The 19,491-nt window shown below is 61.0% G+C and overlaps 4 protein-coding genes across 4 annotated transcripts; 3 read left to right on the forward strand and 1 right to left on the reverse strand.

The window, feature by feature from the left end:
* Positions 1–1,163: 1,163 nt before the first annotated feature.
* JDV02_001978 (uncharacterized protein) lies at positions 1,164–4,228 on the forward strand (the record flags this gene model as incomplete). The annotated part of the gene is made up of 3 exons (XM_047982955.1): positions 1,164–1,454; positions 1,516–3,258; positions 3,351–4,228. 3 exons carry the CDS (start codon positions 1,164–1,166, stop codon positions 3,411–3,413), a joined length of 2,097 nt encoding a protein of 698 aa, XP_047838925.1. The 3' UTR covers positions 3,414–4,228.
* Positions 4,229–6,446: 2,218 nt separating this feature from the next.
* Positions 6,447–7,757, reverse strand: JDV02_001979 (N-acetylglucosaminylphosphatidylinositol deacetylase; the record flags this gene model as incomplete). The annotated part of the gene is made up of 4 exons (XM_047982956.1): positions 6,447–6,786; positions 6,850–6,917; positions 6,980–7,170; positions 7,457–7,757. The coding sequence occupies 4 exons, from the start codon at positions 7,755–7,757 to the stop codon at positions 6,447–6,449; spliced, it is 900 nt and encodes a 299-aa protein (XP_047838926.1).
* A 4,938-nt stretch (positions 7,758–12,695) lies between these two features.
* JDV02_001980 (uncharacterized protein) lies at positions 12,696–13,673 on the forward strand (the record flags this gene model as incomplete). Its single annotated transcript, XM_047982957.1, has 1 exon — positions 12,696–13,673. One exon carries the CDS (start codon positions 12,696–12,698, stop codon positions 13,671–13,673), a length of 978 nt encoding a protein of 325 aa, XP_047838927.1.
* Positions 13,674–15,919: 2,246 nt separating this feature from the next.
* Positions 15,920–17,748, forward strand: JDV02_001981 (Initiation-specific alpha-1,6-mannosyltransferase). Its single transcript, XM_047982958.1, has 4 exons — positions 15,920–16,357; positions 16,415–16,809; positions 16,881–17,389; positions 17,459–17,748. The coding sequence occupies exons 1-4, from the start codon at positions 16,168–16,170 to the stop codon at positions 17,634–17,636; spliced, it is 1,272 nt and encodes a 423-aa protein (XP_047838928.1). The 5' UTR covers positions 15,920–16,167; the 3' UTR covers positions 17,637–17,748.
* The last annotated feature ends 1,743 nt before the right edge of the window (positions 17,749–19,491 follow it).

Raw genomic sequence — 19,491 nt, forward strand, 5'->3', positions numbered from 1 at the left:
CGCAACTCTAGCCTTTCGTCTGGTCGCGGGAGAGCCTTGGCACATGGCATTCTATCGTAAGCGACGTGGGGTCACGTCAAAGCATACATCTAAGCGAGCGACATTGACTTAGATGAACGCATGTAGTTGCGGCGGCTCTGTACGTGACCCTGTAGCCCGGGCTGATGGACAAAAGCATTTACAACTGACTATCACTCGACGTCGACCCGGAAGAGACACATCCGGATGCACAATTCTCCCTTTTTTCAACCATGGCATGGATGTCCCGGAGACTACACATGGCAACGGTGCTTTACTCGCATATCATTCGCTCCGGCTATGACACCATCGCGTACCTACATGGAAGCCATGGAGCCACCCGGCGAGGTTGACAGGAGACGACAACCTCTCGGATCTGCGCCATACATTCGTCCCTTGCAGTCGCGAGGCCACGATCCTTGTTCGAAGGGAGCAAGGCGGCGGCCGTGTTATGTTATGACGGGGCGCTCGGTCCGCTCCAACGTTGGTCAATGTCCATCAGGAGCAGGCTCTACCACTGAAGCTCTTTGGACCGTTCACGAGATTCAGCCATTCACCAGGTTCGCAGCTATTATTGGAAGCTTTTGCTTGGGACGTTGTCACCCTTCTGATCTGAGACCCGACCCTTGCTCGCCCTACGGCCGAGTCCGAATCGGCCGTTCGGAGTCGGCAAACGGCGGACCACAGCGACCATAAGCGCAGTGATGACGAATTGCCCGACAACTCTCATGATCTTTTTCACTCAACTCAGAGATGCGCAAGGTCCATCATCGCAATGTCATAGAAACTTCATGGCAATGACCTAGTTTAAGGCAGGTCGTTGCCCCGTTATGAACGCACCAGCACAACGTCGGCGTCGGCGGCCCGCCGTGTAAGTCCCGAGCAGTCCCCCCGTCCTAGGCTGTTGTCCTCGCCGCTCTTCTTCACTCGACACTGACTGCCGTCGCAGCTCATGCACCCTGTGCCGGCAACGCAAGATCCGCTGCAACAGAGAGACGCCATGCAGTAACTGCCTCCGCTCAAAGACTGGATCATGCGTCTACGACAACCCCGAGGCACCGCTGCCTCGTCGCAGTCGTGCCATCGCCGGCCCAGCCCCTGGCGATCGTTTGGACAGTTCCTCTCCAAGCGGCAGCCGCTCCAGCATGAGTGTCGACAAGTCGGCATTGACAAACGATGCGGATGAGTCAAGAAGCGCGTCGTCCGCAGCGTGCGACTCGAATCTTGGGGGCAAGACTACTCCGGCAAGGCAGAGGCTACGGCCGCTGGCCGAGGGCCTGGAGGGTACGATACAGACGACGTCAACGCACATTGGTGGTACGTTCCACATAGAGGTCGACGAACGCTTGGCCAGCAAGGCTCGCGGGTCTAGCCGCAACATCATTCACAAGACGCGCGTGTTTGGCCAAAGTCATTGGGTCAACGGCGTCTCAATGGTCAGCACACTCTAACATATGTACTATCAAAGGGGCAGTTATGTTGACAGCGAAGGACTAGGTTCTGCAAATCCCCCCGGTCCTGGAATCAGAATTACGGAGAGACACATTGGGCATATCCTCAAAGCTTCAGAAATGTAAAGCCCTGGCCCGAATTATCAAGTCGCGCCGCACACCTGCCTGGCCAACCCCGCCGACGAGAGAACTGCCACCCAAGGAGGTAGCCGACGAGCTCGTCGACTGCTACCTTCGCACATCAGAGCGCGTATACCGGGTCGTACATATCCCGAGCTTCAGGCGAGACTACGATGCGCTGTGGACGCCGAGCCTGGAGACGTGCAGTAACGAAGGGTTCATCGTGCAGCTCAAGCTCATCCTCGCCATCGGAGCAACCACCCACGACGAGGGCTTCCGTCACCGCGAGTCGGCCACACGCTGGGTGTACGAGGCCCAGACATGGCTGTCGGAGCCCGGCCTCAAGTCGCAGCTCAGCATCCGGGCCCTGCAGACCAGCGTGCTGCTCCTCCTCGCGCGGGAGAGCACCGGCGTCGGCGAGACGCTGGTCTGGACGGCGGCCGGGTCGCTGCTGCGCACCGCCATGTACATGGGCCTGCATCGCGACCCGGCGAGGCTGCTCCCCGGCGTGTCGTCGCCGCTCGACGCCGAGATGCGCCGCCGGCTGTGGAACACGATCCTCGAGCTCGAGCTGCAGTCGAGCATGGCCTCGGGCGGGGCCCCGCTGCTGTCGCTTCTCGACTTCGACACCCGTCCGCCTGGCAACATGGACGACGAGCGGCTCGAGGAGGCCGAGGAACCGGTCGCGCAGGCAGACGGTGAGCTCACGCAGACTTCGGTGGCGATTGCGCTGCGTGGGACCTTTGCAGCGCGTCTGGCCGTCCTCAAGTTTCTCAACGACGCGAGCTCGCCTGGTACGTACGTCGAGGCTCTGCGCCTCGACGCGGAGCTCCGGGACGTGTACAAAGCCGTGCGTCGGACGTTACAGGGATACGGCTCAGATATTTCGTCATCGTCGTTGGGCGTGCACTTTGAGAGTCAGTTCATCGACATCCTACTACTCCGCTATCTCTCGGCCTTGCATGCGCCCTTCTTCGGGCCCTCGTTGCACAACCCGGCCGAGTACGCCTTCTCGCGGCGCGTGGTGACCGACTCGGCGCTTAGGATCTGGTCTGCCACGGGTCTTTCAGATGATGCGACTGCGGCGGTGGCTACGCACTCTGCAAGCCAGACTACAACGACGACCACATCGTCGTCGTCATCGTCGTCGTCGAGTGGCCGCCGAGACATGGCCCGGTTCGTGACAAACGGATCAGGCTTCTTCCGCACAACCGTGTTCCAGGCCGGCACCCTCGCGGCGCTCGAGTTGCGCGCCCAGCTGCAAGAGCAGGAGGACACGCCCGGGCCAACGCTCGTGCGCGGCGACCTACTCGCCGTCATGCGCGCGTGCAAGGCCTGGAGCATGCGGTGCATCGAGGCCGGCGAGACCAACGTCAAGGGGTACCTGGTGATGAGCCTCCTCGCGGCGCAGGTAGACTGGTACCTCGCCGCCTCCGGGAACGACGAGTCCGCGGGGCCCACCTCCGTCGGGAATGATGATGAAGGTGCCGGCTCGCTCCCGAGGCGGCTCGTCGAGGCCGCGGCGGAGACCGAGGACGAGTGTCTCGCCGTGCTGGAGGCGATGGTGGCGCCGGGCGGGCCGACGGCACATGGCGGTTGCGGCGCCCACGGCGCCTCTTTGTCGCCGGCGACGCCGTCGATGGATCTGATGAGCGAGTGGGACTCTCTGGTGAGTGTGTGTGTGAGCTCAGGAGGCAGGGGCGACGCCGCCTGCGGGTGAGATGCTTGCTGTGGGCATGGTGAGCTGACGGGTGCGTGCAGATGACGGACGATGCGCTCCTGGGCAGCAACAGCGGCGCGTTTCAATTTCTCTGGGGCGTATGAATGAGTCTGAAGGCAACATCTATGGCTTGTCGCTGCACTCGGCTGGAGCATCGTCAGCAGCATCATTGCAGTGAGGGAACGTGGCTGCCACCAAAGCCATGAGAGCCATCCCGTTCTTGGCCCGCGACGTTGGCTTCATCATGACGAAGTCGCATCTACACCCCCTCATCGCCCTCGCAGCCTCGCCCCTCCTGCTCGCGTGAGCACTTCAGGGGTAGCACCTGCCCACCAGCAGATCGTCACTTCCTGGAAATAGCCTCCCATGTCGTCGGGAGGGGACCTGCAGCAATACGCACCGCAGCGTCTACCGTGCCGCACGCGGGCCCACCAGGGAGTGCATGGGGAGGGGACGTGATGCAGCGGAAAGATGTGTGGAATCCAAATCTAGCTTCCGCGCGCGGCTCCTCATCAGCGGCTCCCCTTTCTACCGATGGTTCCCTCCCCCCCTCCCCCTGCGTGAGCCCAGCTCCAGCTTATTACCGATCCCACCCGTGGTCGCCGCAACGCCGCAACTGGCAAAGAAAAGGGGTCTGGAGAAAGGGGGGGAATGCAGCCGGCCGCCGCCGCCGCAGCCTCCTACGGGAACCCGCAAAAGGTTAAAAAGGACATTGAAGGTTCGAGTTGTCGTGTGCTTGGGAATTGATGAGGTAGCCACATACCCCGTGGGGTGAGAAACAGCGCCCGCTGAGTCCTCCAGATGGGCTCCTATGTTTATGCTGTCAATACGTAGGACGAGTAGCAGGCGGAGATAATAACTGTGACCTTCAAAGTGACTTGTAGGATATAGATAGAACGCGATGTACCTTGATCGGGCTCTACGCTGACAGCCAGTTCCCCTCGCCATGGAGTGCACCTTGATCCTCCCTCATCTCATCAGCTGCAGTCAATCTGATATGCAGATTCTCCAGGGAGATGGTCGCCGGAGTCGCCGACCTGGTCATGTTCGTCAACGCCAGGCCGGGCTGCTCCGCTGCTGATGAGGATATATCCAACCCTTGGAACTTGTTTCACGCCCCGCGCCGCGCCGCGCCGCACCCGCACCGCAATCTTGTCTTGCGCTGCTAGACGACGACGACGACGCTGGCAAGGGGTACTGGGCGCGTAGCGGACGGGGGCTACCATCGAATACTACCTAGGTACTACCAGACTCTACACGCAGATCACATCAAGTACGTACTCAAGATTCGCTCTGAATTTATCACAGGGGGGGTGAGTGACAGGCCCGTCAGTGACCCAGCTACGGACGATCGATCGTCCGCCTCCTTAGTCGAGGCTTGCACGCAGGACAAACATCAGTGGAGAGCGCAAAAGGGGGCAGCCGCCATCGTCGCAGTCACCGCAGCCGCTCCAGGCAGCATGTGAAGACGCCACGGGATCAGACGCCAGACTCTCGACGGGTGCTTCCGCAGAGCCCAAAAGTAAAGCCCCGTAGCTCTGCCCCTCTCTCTTCCTGTCTGTCTCTGAAGAATGTCTTCCTCGCACAGTGAGAGAAGCAGCTCATCAGTCCGTCCTGTAAGCATCATCGTGCATCAGAGCCTCCGTCCATATAATCTCCCACTAAAAGCAAACGCCACGTGCTGACGTCGAGCGCCAAAATGCCCACAAGCAGTATTTGATTCCAACATCAACCCTGTCGCGGCTGCCGCCCCCCCCCCCCTGCGGACTACTAAGTTACTGCTAGCGATGGGCGCCTTTCCTCTTTCCTGCACTCCCGGCAAGCCCCGAGTCGAGAGCACAGCAAGCACACGACACAGAGGGGGGAGGGGCGCCTTGCCATCATCTACCGAGCGCCAAGGACAGACGGCCCCCGTCGCACATTGTTGCCCAATTAGTACTGTGCTAGCAGGGTGTTAGAAAAGCTTGTCTGTCGTTTGCCATCCCTGGTAAGCCTGACATCTGGCAAGCCTGGCGTCTGGCTGGCTGGCTGCAAGGCTGTTGAAGGAGGGGTGGCGTGTCGTGTAATTGCACGCATTGTGCCGTCCACACTCTGCATGCCTGGCCCCCTAATGACTCGAGAGAAATTGTCAATGGACAACACAACACCATACGTGTGCTTTCGTACAATTCGTATCAAGAGCATTCGGTTACCAAAATTGTGTCTCGTCAGCCCTGTCCGTCATGAAGCTGCCGCAGAATGACGCGGCTGCGTTTCAATTCGGAGCTGGGCTCAAGTGCAGGGTAGGAGTTTGGGCGCGAATAGCGTCAAACTAAGTTACAAAAAAAGAACAGAACAGAATACAGAATAAAGCCGGCCCAAGACTCTCAGCCCTAAAGCCAGTGCACTTTTTTACTTGGCATCTTGTTATCGTGGGAAGAGGGGACATGTAGGAACTGGCGGAGGATACTAGGTAGGGACGTTTTCTGGCGGCAGCGGCAGCCCATGGAGGATTGACAGTCCCATGAAGCCTGTACGGACTAAGTTACATGCTCACATGTCCATGTTCACCCTTGCGTGCAAAGTATCGGGACTCGCGTGATGAACGAGCTGCCAACCAACCCCCCCCTACCTAAACGTGAGGCATGTCCCGTGTCGTCATAGCCGCCCCCTGGCGTGACAGGAGAGGTTGAAGGATCAAACGAGCAATACGGACGCGCGTCGGTACCCAAGCGAGGTAGTAAGGCAGGTAGGAAGGTAAGGTATGCATGCATGCCGTACGAGGCACGCGATCGCAGCATCGCTGGCGGCTAGCATCATGGGACAGGGAAACCGAGCAAAGCGAAGCCGCCATGCAGGCATGGTGCATCGCATTGTCGCCGCATCGCAATCGTCGGGATGGCCAGACGCCAAGGTTTCGGCTCGACTAAATAAGCGAGCCTCCCGTGGTAAAGTGACGCCATGCCGCGTCAGCCAGCGCCATGCGCATGTTAATTTACCCATGCTCCCCAGGCATGCAAACACTCATGCCGATCAGGCAATCATCATGCTTGGCAAAGGACCCTTTTTGCCCCAGTAGAAAAACAACGCCGTGCTTGTATGCATGCCGAAACATAACCAGAAACATACAACAGAAATAGAAAAAACAACGCCCTGCGTCACGATGTTGTCCCCCGCCCCGGTATCCTCTCGAGGTCGTTGAACCACACGTACCGGCTCAGGACCATGTACAGGTGCCGGTCCCACGAGTACTGGCTGTCGTGGCTGGCAAAGGCGTCGCGCGTGCGCTGGTACCGGTGCCACGTGCTGGCGACGAGCGCCTTGGTACTGTACTTGGGGTCGGCCGTCGACGAGGGGAAGCAGGCGGCGGCTACGATGCGCCAGGTAAACGACAGCGCCGTCAGTGGCAGGTCCAGCAGGACCGTGTATTTGCGCAGCACGCCCGTCGTGACGAGCTTGTAAGCGGGCGGCGCCTTGCCGTCGTTGACTACGTACTCGCTGGAGGCGCGTCAGCATGGGACAAGGACGCTCGACTTGCAGTCGCAATGGATTGGGCATTACCTCACGGCTGCGCTTACGGCGCGGTGGTTGATGTGCCCAGATACGCCACCCTCGTCGAATGTGATAATCTAGCCTCGTCAGCAGACGGCACGGGGCGAGTCGCAGGTGGGGGGAAGAGGGCGACCCGTACAGCGTCAATGTCCCATTTTTGGACATGATCCTTGAGGATGGGCTGGATAATCGACGTGTCCCACCAGACCTTGGGGTTGTCCTGTAGGTCTGGGTGGTCGAGGGCCTCGCAGCGCGTCGCATCGATGCCAAGCGCCTGGCAGGACCCCTTGAGCTCCTGCTTGCGCTTCTCGCCGATGCCGTAGTTGTTTCCTGAGACGCTGGCGTTAGCGGGCAGGCTAGCCGAGGAGCAGAGCGTTCAGCATTGAGCATTGAGCAGGGCATTGCATTGCGAAGAACGTGTGGAGGATTTGGCGATAATTGCTACACTTGCGCGGCTGCCGCGCGTCAACGCGCAAGCTTGCGCTCCGCGCGCCCGTCGGTCAAAGGCCGAGCGCCCCGCGCGAAACCAAAAAGGGGTCCGCCGTGATGGGAAACTGGGGTTGAAACTGGCTGGGGCTCTCTGCACCCAACAAGGGGGGACAAGGAAAACACGCACCCGTGGACAGCACCAGCAGCGAGCCCTTGACGGCGTGGTTGCGATCGAGGACGCCGAGAACGCTCGGGGCGAAGAAGAGGCACTCGTCGTCGGGGTGGGCGGTGACGAGCAGCAAGTTTCGGGCGCGCAGCAGCTCGGGCGGCAGCAGGCGAGCGTCGCCGCCTAGCAGGTAGGCGAGGACGAGCTGTAGAACGAGGGGGACGACGACGACGACGACGGCGAGGCGGGCGAGGGCGCGGCGGCGACTGCGCGTGGCCACGAGCCAGCGACAGGGACGGAGGAGGTCGGGCGACTTCATCATCGCGGTGGTGATGGTGCTGGGATGCGATGCGATGAGCGGCGGTCGACTCGAGCCCGGGAGAAGAGCAGCTGCAGGACGAATTGGTCCGGGCTGTTGGCCCCCGATCCGAGTTGGTGCGCCTAGGTGATCGGTTCGTCAAGTCGAAGTGACGATGACGACAATCTGGCGCGCCGGAGGACGCGACGCGAAATCAATCGCAGTGTCGGCACTGTACCTACTTGGCAGGTTACGTAGGACGTGCAATGGAAGTGCATGAGACCAGACGGATGGACGGACAGACGGACGGAAAGGACGGCCAGAAAAGTCCGAGCGGCCGGGCGGGCGTAGGTCACCAAGACGGGTGTTCTCCAGGCTGTTGGCGGGATGAGCGAGCGAGTGGCCCAGCCAGTCTGCTCAGCAGCTTCCTACAGCAGGGGGTCATTTCTGACGTCTCGGACTCCGGAATGCCGAACGGCTGCAAGTGCCTAATGACGGACAGAAGCGTGCGCCTCAAAGCTTGATTTTTTTCTTCTTCGAATTGGAGGGCCGGATGCAGCCTCGATGCAGCGACAAAGAGACCTCCATCCATCCACTGATGGATCAGCATGGGCGAGCCCCTAGAGGAGGCGGCTCCGAGGAGAAGGATGGAAGCCCGCCCGCATATGGTACCTATGCCCGCTGACGGGATGCACGGGAGGCTCCAGCTGCCGCCTGTAGCAGCCCGTGGTCTGGTGGGCCCAGCGATGGGTGACCGGGGGGCGGGGCCCGCTGTGGGCTGTGGTCGATGCCCTCTAGCTGGAGATGACACCCGCCCGCCCCCCCGCCTGGAGCAATTTCACCGGGCGGGCAGCGGGCGGTGCCAAGGTAGCACGAAGGTGGGCATATCGGGCAGCGGGCGGCAGCAGCTGGAGATGCCAAGGGGCATGGAAGGGCGGTGGGAGATCGAGCACGGCACCTACCCGTTGGTATTGCACAGCGCGTTCGGATACCTATTAGAACCTGTACTAAAGGCTAGCAGAGAGGCCTACCTGGGCGGGACATGAAGGGAAATTGGCAGCTCCGAGGCGCCCTCCAGGGCTGTGCCCGTCTGGTGGCGTGCCGCAGCAGCGCAACAGCCCACAGCACCGTCGAGTGTGCCTGCCAGCCTGCCACACACAGGTTGGTGTGCTGTGGCAAGCGGTCGACAGAAAAAGCGGCACCGCGGAATTCCTCGCCCCCTCTACCACAGACAGAACGGCTATAGAGGATAAGAAAAAGGAAGCTATAATCGTCTTGAAGAAACTTGATTGATATCGTATTAAAAAGAAGGCGGTTCTCTTATTGCGTTTGTCGTTATTTTCGTGGAGGATTCCTGCTACTCTCCCATCGTTTCCCCCGCAGAGTTGCAATTGCGGTGCCGCTTATTCTGTCGACCGCTTGTGTGGTGAGAGGGAAGCCACTGGCCCATCATCATCACCATCCCGTGGGCGGCATCGAGCAACTGACTGGCCGCAACCCACTCCAGTCCAGCCCAGTCCAGCCCGAGTCCCAGTCCAATCAGCGCCCAAGCAGGAAAAGATCCCTGTCCGCCTCTCGGGCGTCGGCCCCGTCTCTCGCTGGCCCAGATCTGCATGGGTGCCAGCCTGCCATGCCTGCCAGCCCACGCCAGGTCTTGGTACCTACCTGGTACTGAGGCAGCGTTAGTAGTGGGTGGGTGCAGCGGCTACTACTGCTAGCAGCCCGCCCGCAGCAGCACTTGGCGGTGCTAGGTACGTACCAGGAACCCTTCGAGAGTCCAGCCCTGTGGGGGTACCAGAGACCGCGACGAATGCTGGCAGAGACCCGACGGGGGCAGGTCGCGGCTACTTCCACACAAGCAGCTGCCCTGCCTTAGTACCGATCCTTGGCGGGCTGCTGCTGCTTCTGGCGCCCGGCTAGCGTCTGCCGGGGGACGTGGTTCACTGCCAGGGCCTGGCGCAGGTCTCGGCCCTCTCCCAGGAGCATGGAGACGGGGGCATGACGAGGGCCGGCGGCCTGGGCGACGACTCAGGTCAAACGCCTAGCGGGCAGTAACAGACCCAGCTGGAGCTCAGTAGGCCGGTGACGAGCCCTGAAGCCGGGCTGGACCCCGATTGAGGTGCCCCGAGCCGAGTCCATGATTCCAAGGTTCCAGATCGCGCGCACCCGCGGCGCACCAGGTTCCTGATTTCTCTCTCTCTCTCTCGCCCAACCAGGTCCATCAGGGGCAGCCGCCCAAGAACATGCGCGCCTAGATGGAGCGCAGCGATCCCGGTATCATGAAGAGCACTGTGGAAGACACGTCGTTGATGGACGCCGACTCACCTCTTCTTGTCTGCAACACCCAGGCAGGATGGCAGGCCACCCAGAATGCAGAGCCCCCCAAAGGCCCCCCCCCCCAAAGAGAAGCCCACTTGTCTCGGGCCGCGCGAGCGAACCCACGGTAACATCCATCATCCAGACAGAGCAATTAATGGGTAGTGCGTGCTCTGCGCCCGAACCCATCCAACCACTGGTTCACTACCGAACTGGTCTTGGGGGGGTCGGCCAGGACCCAACGGACTGTGGCCGAAGGGTGCGAGTGAGCCCCCCCTCCTCCCTAAGAGGAGGCTGTGTTTCCCCGAGCAAGCAAAAGTCTGCTGGTCTTTTCTGGCGATGCCGAATTGCCGTTCTGGCTGGCTGGGAGGGTGATCGGCGGGCGAGACGCCAACGACGCTCATCATTAGCCTTGCTGCTTGGGCTTGGAGTCACCAACGGGGCAGGCAAAGTCAATGGGTGAGGGAGGAAGCAGCAGCAGCAGCAGCCTGTTCTAGGAGCGAGCGAGCGAGCCAAAGGGCAGTCAACGCTCGGCATATTGCGTGCGTGCGTGCGTGCTACTGAACTCTGGTGTCCGTGGCCGTGAGATGAAGCTGGCTGGCGGTAGCACGACATCAATCACGCCGCCTCCTCTTTCCCAGGGACAGGGCCAACCGACGAATAACGGAGGCTAGGAAGAGCGCCGTCGCGGCTCTCGCTCGTGACATCGATGGGGAGGTAGTGCTGGCCCATCTACGACGATGGCGATGGGCCGCCGCCAGACCTTTTGTCATTACTACGTATGTACGCACTGGGTAATAGTCGCGTGGGGAATTCAAGAGTGCGGCGGATACGTACGGTGCATGTATGAGTAGGACATTGCCTTGGTTTTTTGCGGTGGACTCCTCCCCTTGGATTGCCATTCCTCTCTCTCGCTCGCACGGCCACGCCCTGCTTTGCGGCTTGCGCGTGGCGCCCAACTCGAGGCAGCCACCCGAGCCAGACGGGGGACCCAATCCCCCAGCCCCAGCAGCAGTCCGCGCCCCCCCCTTCAGGTCAAGCCAGGCCAGATGAGATGAGACGAAGGAGGCACATGTCATGGAGAAGCAGTGAATGGCCTGCTTAGAAGTAGAATGGCCCAGCCTAGAGCAGGACTGGACGGGACGGAGGAACCGAGCCCGGCGCTGGCACGCAAGGCTAACTGCCTTATTACCTACCTACCAACCATTCTACGAACGTCAATCACTAAAATCAAGGTACTCACTCTGCACTCACGGGCCTAGCTCGCTCGCAAATGAGGATCGCGGGGACCTGGCCTCGCTTGGGATAGACACGATTGGCACGCACTCTCGGGGACCACGCAGGCGCATGATAAGTCGGGTATAGCCTCACTCTGCAAATATTGGAGCACGCACGAAGTAGGTACTACGCAGTAGTAGTAGCACGGCAAATACTTTTGTAGTACTAACGTAGCACAATGAATGGGTCCCCGTTCCCTCTGCCCCATGCCATGGCCCCCTATCATCATGCCGCTCCCCCGAGCCACAGCCGCGCCGCCGCCCACCGGGGGGGACCCTCTCCTCCCATCCTGGCCCCAAAAAGGAGACGCTCTTTGCCCTGCCCTGCCTTGCATTGATTCCCATCTTACGTTGTACTACCGCACTGCAGCACTACGAACCATGTACCAGCGACAAGACTGCCTTACACCTCGTGCCTTGATTTCTCGTTTTCTCTGCCCTGTTCCTCTCCCTCTCCCTCTTCTCTCTCCCTCCATCTGAACTGTGCGAGGTACCTTTGACCAGTACTTGTACCTTGCTCAAACGACCCTTCTCTGTGCGTGTGAGAGCGAGTGGCGTGTGTCAGTCAGTCAACACCACCCGCTGCGCCTTGCTGTTCCTCCGCCACGCACTCACTCACACACGACCAAACCTCCCTCCTCCTCCTCCTCCTCCTTGTCATCGTCGTCGTCCTCGTCTTCATTCCTTTTTTCCCTCTTCCCACACATTGCCATCTTTTCCTCCCACGCCATCCAATCCAATCTTCATCTGTCCCTGTCTTCTTCGCTTCTCGAACCATTCATTGCTCTTCTTGTCTCGCCTTGCCTGCCCTCCACTACCCCGGCCGCAGCAAGCAAGCAAGCAACAGGCGCTGCGCTCTCCTCGTGTCCCTCGTCTCGACTCGACCTCTCTCCTCGTCAATTCTGCTGTTTGGTTACGATAACTGCTGGGCGCCCGTCCAAACTCGCCCCCCCGTTTGTCTTGCCCTGTGCGACTCGAAACATCACCGCCGCCGTCCGCCACCCGCCGCCGCCACTACCGACGCCCAACAGACAGATCCTACCGAACAGACGGACAGGCAGACAGACGCACGTCCTCCCTTGTTTTTCCGTGCCCGTTGCGTGTGTCCTGCGCTGCTAGGGCTGCACAACTCTCTGGCTTTCTCTTCGCCTCGCTCCGCTCCTCTGCTCGACTTGTTGTCCTTGACAACACCACCCTTCGACGGCATCACGCCGCCGTCGTAGCAGCAGCGACAGCATCACCACCACCACCGCCGCCACCGCTACCACCATCGCCGTCGCCATCACCACCACCACACACCGAACCGCCAGCGACAGCAACAGCAGCAGCGGCAGCCCGCCCGCTGCACACCCTCCCCCCCTCTTACAGCATGATCAAGCCCCAGCTCCGGTCACAGCATGGCGGCTCCGCCCGGCGGACACGCGTGATCGCGTGGGCGACGCTGCTAGTGCTCGTGGGCCTCGCGTGGTTGTTCCGACACGTGCTGTACACGTCGTGGACGCTCGTGTCGCTGCCCGTCAACTGGCGCGACGGGGCCGACGAGTTCGTGCTGTCCAAGGCGCACGACGACTTTGACGTGACGTTTGTCGACTACGACAAGCATCAGCTCAGCGCCGCCCCGCACGCCGACGTGGTGCCGCCCGTGCTGCACCACATCGCGCTCGGCAAGCGGCGCTTCCGCGAAGGCTGGCAGGAGACGGTGCAGAGCTGCCTCGACCTGCACCCGGGCTGGGAGGCGCACATGTGGACTGATGAGACGGCCTCGCGCTTCGTGGCGGAGCGGTTCCCCGAGCTCCTCGAGACGTGGAAGGCGTACCCGTACCCGGTCGAGCGCGTCGACGCGCTGCGCTACATGGTGCTGTACGAGTACGGCGGCGTCATCCTCGACATGGACCTCAAGTGCCGGCGCGCGCTGGGCCCGCTGCGGCGCTTCGACTTCGTCGCCCCCGAGGCCCAGCCCGTGGGCTTCAGCATCGGCTTCATGATGGCCGCGCGCCGCAACGACTTTGTCGGCGCCATCGTCCGCAACCTGACCACGTACAACCGCCGCTGGCTCGGGCTGCCGTACCCGAGCGTCATGTTCAGCACCGGCTGCCACTACGCAAGCGTCATCCACCTCGGCCAGGCCAACCGCACCAACCTCAAGATCCTCCCCGGGCCCATGCACAGCCTGAGCGGCCGCGTCACCACGCCCCTCTTCGACCACCTCGGCAGCTCCTCGTGGCACTCGTACGACGCCCGCCTCATCGTCTCCCTCGGCCACGGCTCCAACCTGTTCTTTTTCTTCGGCGTCGGCATCGCCCTCGCCCTGTTTTGGCGCAGGCGCACCATTCTGCGGCGGTTATGACGTGGGCAGAAGGGGGACCTGTGAACAAAACAAACGAGACAGGGTGACAGAGAATGAGGGCCTTTCGGCCGGGCGCCGAGGGGCGAAGGGTTGTCGAACGGGCGAGCGAGCGAAGCGCGCACAAACACCCACACACACGATGGCTTAATATAATTTAATGATGATCTCTTCTTTCTTCAGGCTCTGAGCATGCGCTCGCTGTCCGGACCGCCTCGAACGATACCGTATAGCTTTTTCCTTTTCTCGGGTGCGATGCCCCGTTGCCGCTCATCGAGCGCGATAGCCGACTTACACCATCACCGACCGAACCGGCCTGGGTTCAATTGACAGTCTTGCGTCAAAAAAGTCGTCGCCGGGGGACCTTGCAGAGAGATCGACTGCCAAGACGGCCTCCGACCGAGCGCGCCAAGGAGCTTGTCTCTCTGCGCCCACGACTATGCCCTGCCCTGCCCTAGCCTGCCATGCTGCTTGGCTTCTGCTCTGCTCTGCTCTGGTCTCTCTCCACGTACCCACCACACCCACAAGAGACAGATGCATCCACACCATCCCAGGCCAGGCCAGATGCCATGCCATGCCATGCCATGCCGGGCCATGCCGGGGGCACACACACACGCAAACCTGGAGGGAAAGAGACGCGGGGCCCCCAAAGTCTGCCCGCCCGTCACTGGGCGCGGATGAGGAGGAGGATATGAGCCGAAGGAGGACATGAGGAGAAGAGGAGCTGTCATGCACTGCTGGCTGTCGTGGGTGCTGGCTGGCTGGCTGGCTGTCTTTCCGCCCTGGTTGCCGTCAATCGATAGCACATACTACTACTGACAGCCGCACGCACGCACGCACGCACGCACGCACCCGTGGACGCCTGCAGCACACGCCTGACGCCAACAGGGGGGGCCCCCCCCACCAGACGCGCTGCGGCGACGGGCGTCCGCGCTGGCGCTGGCGCTGCTTCATGTCTGCTGCCGCTGACTCTGCTGTCTGCGGTGTCTGTCTGGCCTACCTTACTGTACCACCACTAGACTAGTACTAAGTCAAACCCCAATTGAATCCATTCAGATACATATTACACCTCACGATGCGGCGCGACCGCAAACGCGAAACCTTTTGCCTCGTCTGTCTGTCTGTCTGCCTCGTCTGTCCACCTGCCTGTCTGGCTGTTTGGCTGGCTCCTGCAGACCTGACCTGACCTGGCTGCTAGTAGTACTCCAAAAAAAAGCCCTTGTTTCATGCACGCAACCGCCCCTTCCTTCCCCCAGCCCCAGCCGCACGCGACGCGACGATGCATGCCGCCCTCCTCCTCCTCCAGCTTCCCCCCCCCCCCCTTCTCTCTCCCCTTGGGGCCGCCGCCTCATTATTGGGGCCACGGACGCGCTTGGGTCACCCCGAGATGGGGACTTTCTTCCCACACCCCTGTCGCCTGTCTGTCGGGGGGCCTGGAACAGCCCCCCCCAGGCGCCCGCCTGTCGCCGCGCTGCGCATGCGTGCGCCCCCTGCTGCGGGCTGGATTGTCTTGGGTGTGATGACGGAGACTTTTGGTTACCTTACCGTGGGCAGTGAGCGCGGAAGGGGCTGTAGCAGCAATTGAACCACATTGGAACGGCTTACTAGGTACTTTGTGTGCCTCGCCCTTCTGCGAGCCCGCTCATGTTGCTGTAGCATGCTATTAGTAGACACAGGTATCAGTTAGTACCTAAGTTCGTAGGCGGGCGGGATAGAAACCTCGTGGGTAGGTGCTACCTTGGGTAACCTACCACCGTACCGACTTGGACTTTCATGGCGCGCTCCCCCGCGCAGTTGCTGCTACTCAGTGAGTCAAGACTCAAAGAGCGAGCGCCAACACGAGACAACCCGGCAACTTGGGTGCGTCGGGTTGCACCAGCCATTCCATTCCATCCGTCTCGACATCGCCAGGCGCCCGCCCGCCCAGCACGTGTGCCACTACAGCCTGCCCCCCAAGGTCCCCTGGAGCTCGACTTCCATGGGGGCCGCACTGGGTAAGAATCGGCGCCCCGTCCCCCCTGTCTCTTTGCAGTCAACCCAGGTACCTCATCGCCCATTCATGGGCGAACTATACTCCCCGCCGCAAAAGTCAACTGTCCCCAACCAAGTGGGAAAGTGTAGCGCCCCGCAATTCAATTGGCCGGCTGCCCCTTTTTTTTTCTTTCTCGGCCGTCTTCTGTCTTCCTTCCCCTGGCCCCACACTGCACACGTGCTAGCGCGACGTCCCAATTCGCCTCAACCGCATCAGAGTCGTCATCGCCATGATCCTCAACTCATCGATGCATCGCCGTCTCATCGCCTCACCACGCCGCTCACCGTCCTCGACATCGCAGCCGCCGCATCTCACCGCCGCGACGCGCACCATTTGCCATTGACACGCACAGTGCCGAGGCACGTTCGCTGCGACGCAGCACAGCGCGTCCCGCCTTTGCATGCAGTGATCCAACCCCCCTCGTCGAGGCAGTGACGCTGCCGTCAATCAAGCGTCTGCGTCGCCATGCTCTTACCGAAGCGCTGGATGCGCATCATCCTGCTGTCGGCCTGTGTCTTTGCCGTCACGGTATGGTCGCTCTGGCTCGGCGGGAGCGCTCCGGCGGCATCGGCGCCCGTGCTGGATGCTGCCGCGGTTGAGCGCGCGTATCCCCTGGCCTGGAAGCACATCAACGACTTCAACGGCACGGGGGGCGGTGCGTCGCTCATATAGCGCCCATTTCATCCGACGACTGACGCTGACGCCGTGACAGCTTGGTTCATCCCGCCTGAGTGGATCGCCGGCAAGCCCCAGCCGCAGACCATCGTAGAGGCCGCCCGCCTCGCCTCCCAGGTCGCCTCGTCGCAGCCCGACCGCGAGGCCGACTACTCGCGGATTCCCCTCATTGTGCACCAGACGTCCAAGTCGGCGCGCGTCATGACCTGGAAGCTAGAAGTCCTGCCGTGGGTCGAGCAATGGCTCCGCCTCTCCGTGCCCTCGACGCACAACAGGCGGCCCATGGCCTACTTCTTCTGGGACGACGACGGCATCCTCGACTTTATGCGCGAGTTTGAGAGTGGCATGCTGGCCGACTTTAACGCCATGTTTACCCCCGTCGAGCGAGCCGACATCTTTCGCGTCCTCGCCTGTAAATACTTTGGCGGCGTGGTGCGTCGTCTCCTGCCACGATACATAAGCGCCCCAAATGAAATTCTGGCTGACTGACTGGCGCTGTCTAGTATGCCGACGTTGATACTGAGCCTCTTCGCCATCCCGCAACCTGGATTACCGCCCCCGATGTCGCTCGCTGGACAGACGACGTCACTGGCATGAGCTATGGCATCGACGTGCCCCCTAGCGACGGCGCACCGTCGGCCGACACGCGCCCCGTCAAGCTCGTATGGGGACTCGAGGCCGACACCGACCCCAACTCCGACGCATACTGGCGCATGGGATACACGTACCCCGTTCAAGTAACCCAATGGGCGCTCGCGTCCGCGCCCAAGCACCCCGTCCTCTCGCAGTTCGTCGACAACCTCAAGGATCAGATCCGCAAGGAAAGGGAGTCGCCCAACGCGCCCGTCGCCGACCCGCTCACGCGCACCGGTCCGGCTGCCGTCACTCTCGCCACGAGCATGTGGCTGGAGAAGGAAATCACCTTCAGATGGAATGCCGTGACAGGGCTCAAGGACGGCGGCAAGGCGAAGCTCGCCTCCGACGTCCTGGTGCTGCCCATCACGGGGTTCAGGTACGTTTTGCGCCGTCCTCCCCTCTCCTTCATCGCCACGCGCGTACAGACGAGACTGACAACCAATAGTCCGGGCCGCGGAAAATACGGAAACATGGGGTCCAAGCCTGTCAGCCACCCCGACGCCCGCCTGGTTCATCACGCCCTCGGCTCGTGGCGCCACTTTGACCTCTGGGTCGAGTATGGCAAGTTTTGCCGGACGGTGTTCGGTCTGTGCAGAGACTGGTCCAAGGTCCCGTCCTCATGACGCAGCGTTGCATTCATATTATACCATAGACGGCGTTGGGGCGTGCAATTGATCATCAGATGGATGGCAAGAGACAGTTTGATTGTGAACTCGGCGATGCATCCCCGGCCTGGTGTGGCCATGGGCCCCACTTCGGGCCCGTCAGCAGCCGGAGGACCACCGGGTCGGCCCCGGCCTCGATCCGGGCCCCGATCCCGGCCCGGCCCAAGGTCACCGGGCCTCCCGCCCGTACGGGGCAGTACCGGCTCGTCAGAGAGACAATACGCTATCAACCCTGTGGCGCGCTTTGTTTCAACTCCCCATGCACGGCATGGCCTTGAGCTTAGGGCGTCCGTTTTCGCCAAGAAGCCCCCTGCCGTCCTCCCATGCTGGATGGCCGCGAGTGGAGGCGGTGCTGGGCAATAGCTCCCCCTTGCTAATAAGAGCAAGGACGGTCGCTTGCCGCACCGGCTGGCTGGCTGGCTGGCTGCCTATTGCCAGTGCTCTTCCCTTGCGCCGACTCGAACCTACTATTGTGAACAGAGTCGTTGAAACAAGCTCATTGCGTGGCGCCGCCCACGATGGCTTTCGCGGGAAGAAATAGTTTAAAATTTCAGCTGCATGCATGCTTGCAAATATGTATAATTCGGCCGAAGCAATCTCAACGAGCGTGCTGCGGCAGTACATGCAATTTCCTTTTCGTGCTTGGGCCGCTGCCGCTGCCACGGCGGGCGACACGGCGCGCGTGGGTCGGTTCTGATCTGATGCTGATTCGAGGCAGGGCCGGCGCACACCTTGAGGGGGCGACACGGACACCCTGCTGGTCCGCGACGGCCCGTCTGAGCTCTATGTGTACCTAGCAGTTACTTCGTACAAAAGTACTTGGCACATGGCTCACAAGATAGGTACCTACTACGTACCTGCATTGGCCGCAAAAAGGAAAGCCGGAGGCTTGTTTGTGCGCCTCGGTCTCGGCTCGCGCAGCCGAGCAAAAAGAAACAAAGAAACATCAACTGTGCCTCCTGTTCGCGATCGTCGTCTTCTGCCGAAGCTATGGACCCAGAGAACGTACCGCACGACACATGGCACATGGACACATGGACGCACACACACATCGAAGTAAACGTGTTGCGGTCCTGCGGCAGAGGCTTGCAGCATCGCGACGGGTCAGGCAGGGGGGGGGGGGGGGGCATCTCTGACGGAACGCCACCCATCCCAAACACTGCGTCCAACGGGTAGGGAACCTCCCTGCTCTTGCGCCTCAACTTGAGTCTTGGCAGCAACGGCGGAGTAGCTGGGCTACCCAAAGCCAAAGGAACAGACATGCAATGTCGATTTTGTTTTGTTCCGTCTGTTTGCCTGGGGGAAAGAAATACGTAGTTGCTGTGCGACTTATTGACGGGTGGGGAAAGGGGGAGTTGTTTCTTCGGCCGTGCGCTGGAGCAGACCTCGATGCTATGTCGCGACGCCTGCCGATGCAATGCCGGCAGCTGCGTACATATGTCCTTACCAACTGAGTACTACTGACAACCAATTACTACTGACATGAAGGCAGGAAGGGCTGGGGAAGGGCATGTGGCTCGCTTAGACCCAGCGAGACCGTTGGGCCTCGATTGAAGAGGTGTTTACGATCAAGATACTTTGTGCTTTATACTGCGATGAGTACGGTGACGACTGGATCTTCCTCACCTGCGATGACGGGGGTGCAACATTATACCAGGATTCGATGAATGAGGAAAGGGAATAGAACAGGCTCTCTTGTCCCAAAGCAGAGCTACGTGCCCAAACAAGCGTTCATGGTAGTTTCGCCGTGCTCAAACATTCTATTTCCGTACAATCTGATGCAGATGCCGTGTGGGCATGGCTGGTGGCTGCG

The sequence above is a fragment of the Purpureocillium takamizusanense genome, chromosome 2 (genome assembly GCF_022605165.1).
Source record: "Purpureocillium takamizusanense chromosome 2, complete sequence".
NCBI classification, from domain to species: domain Eukaryota; kingdom Fungi; phylum Ascomycota; class Sordariomycetes; order Hypocreales; family Ophiocordycipitaceae; genus Purpureocillium; species Purpureocillium takamizusanense.

What these genes read in the sequence shown, in the direction of transcription:
- JDV02_001981 (XM_047982958.1), top strand. Translation starts at nt 16,168, where the DNA reads ATGCTCTTACCGAAGCGCTGGATGCGCATCATCCTGCTGTCGGCCTGT. An exon ending in CTTCAACGGCACGGGGGGCG is followed by an intron (nt 16,358 to 16,414) that starts GTGCGTCGCTCA and finishes ACGCCGTGACAG; the next exon opens with CTTGGTTCATCCCGCCTGAG. An exon ending in GTAAATACTTTGGCGGCGTG is followed by an intron (nt 16,810 to 16,880) that starts GTGCGTCGTCTC and finishes GGCGCTGTCTAG; the next exon opens with TATGCCGACGTTGATACTGA.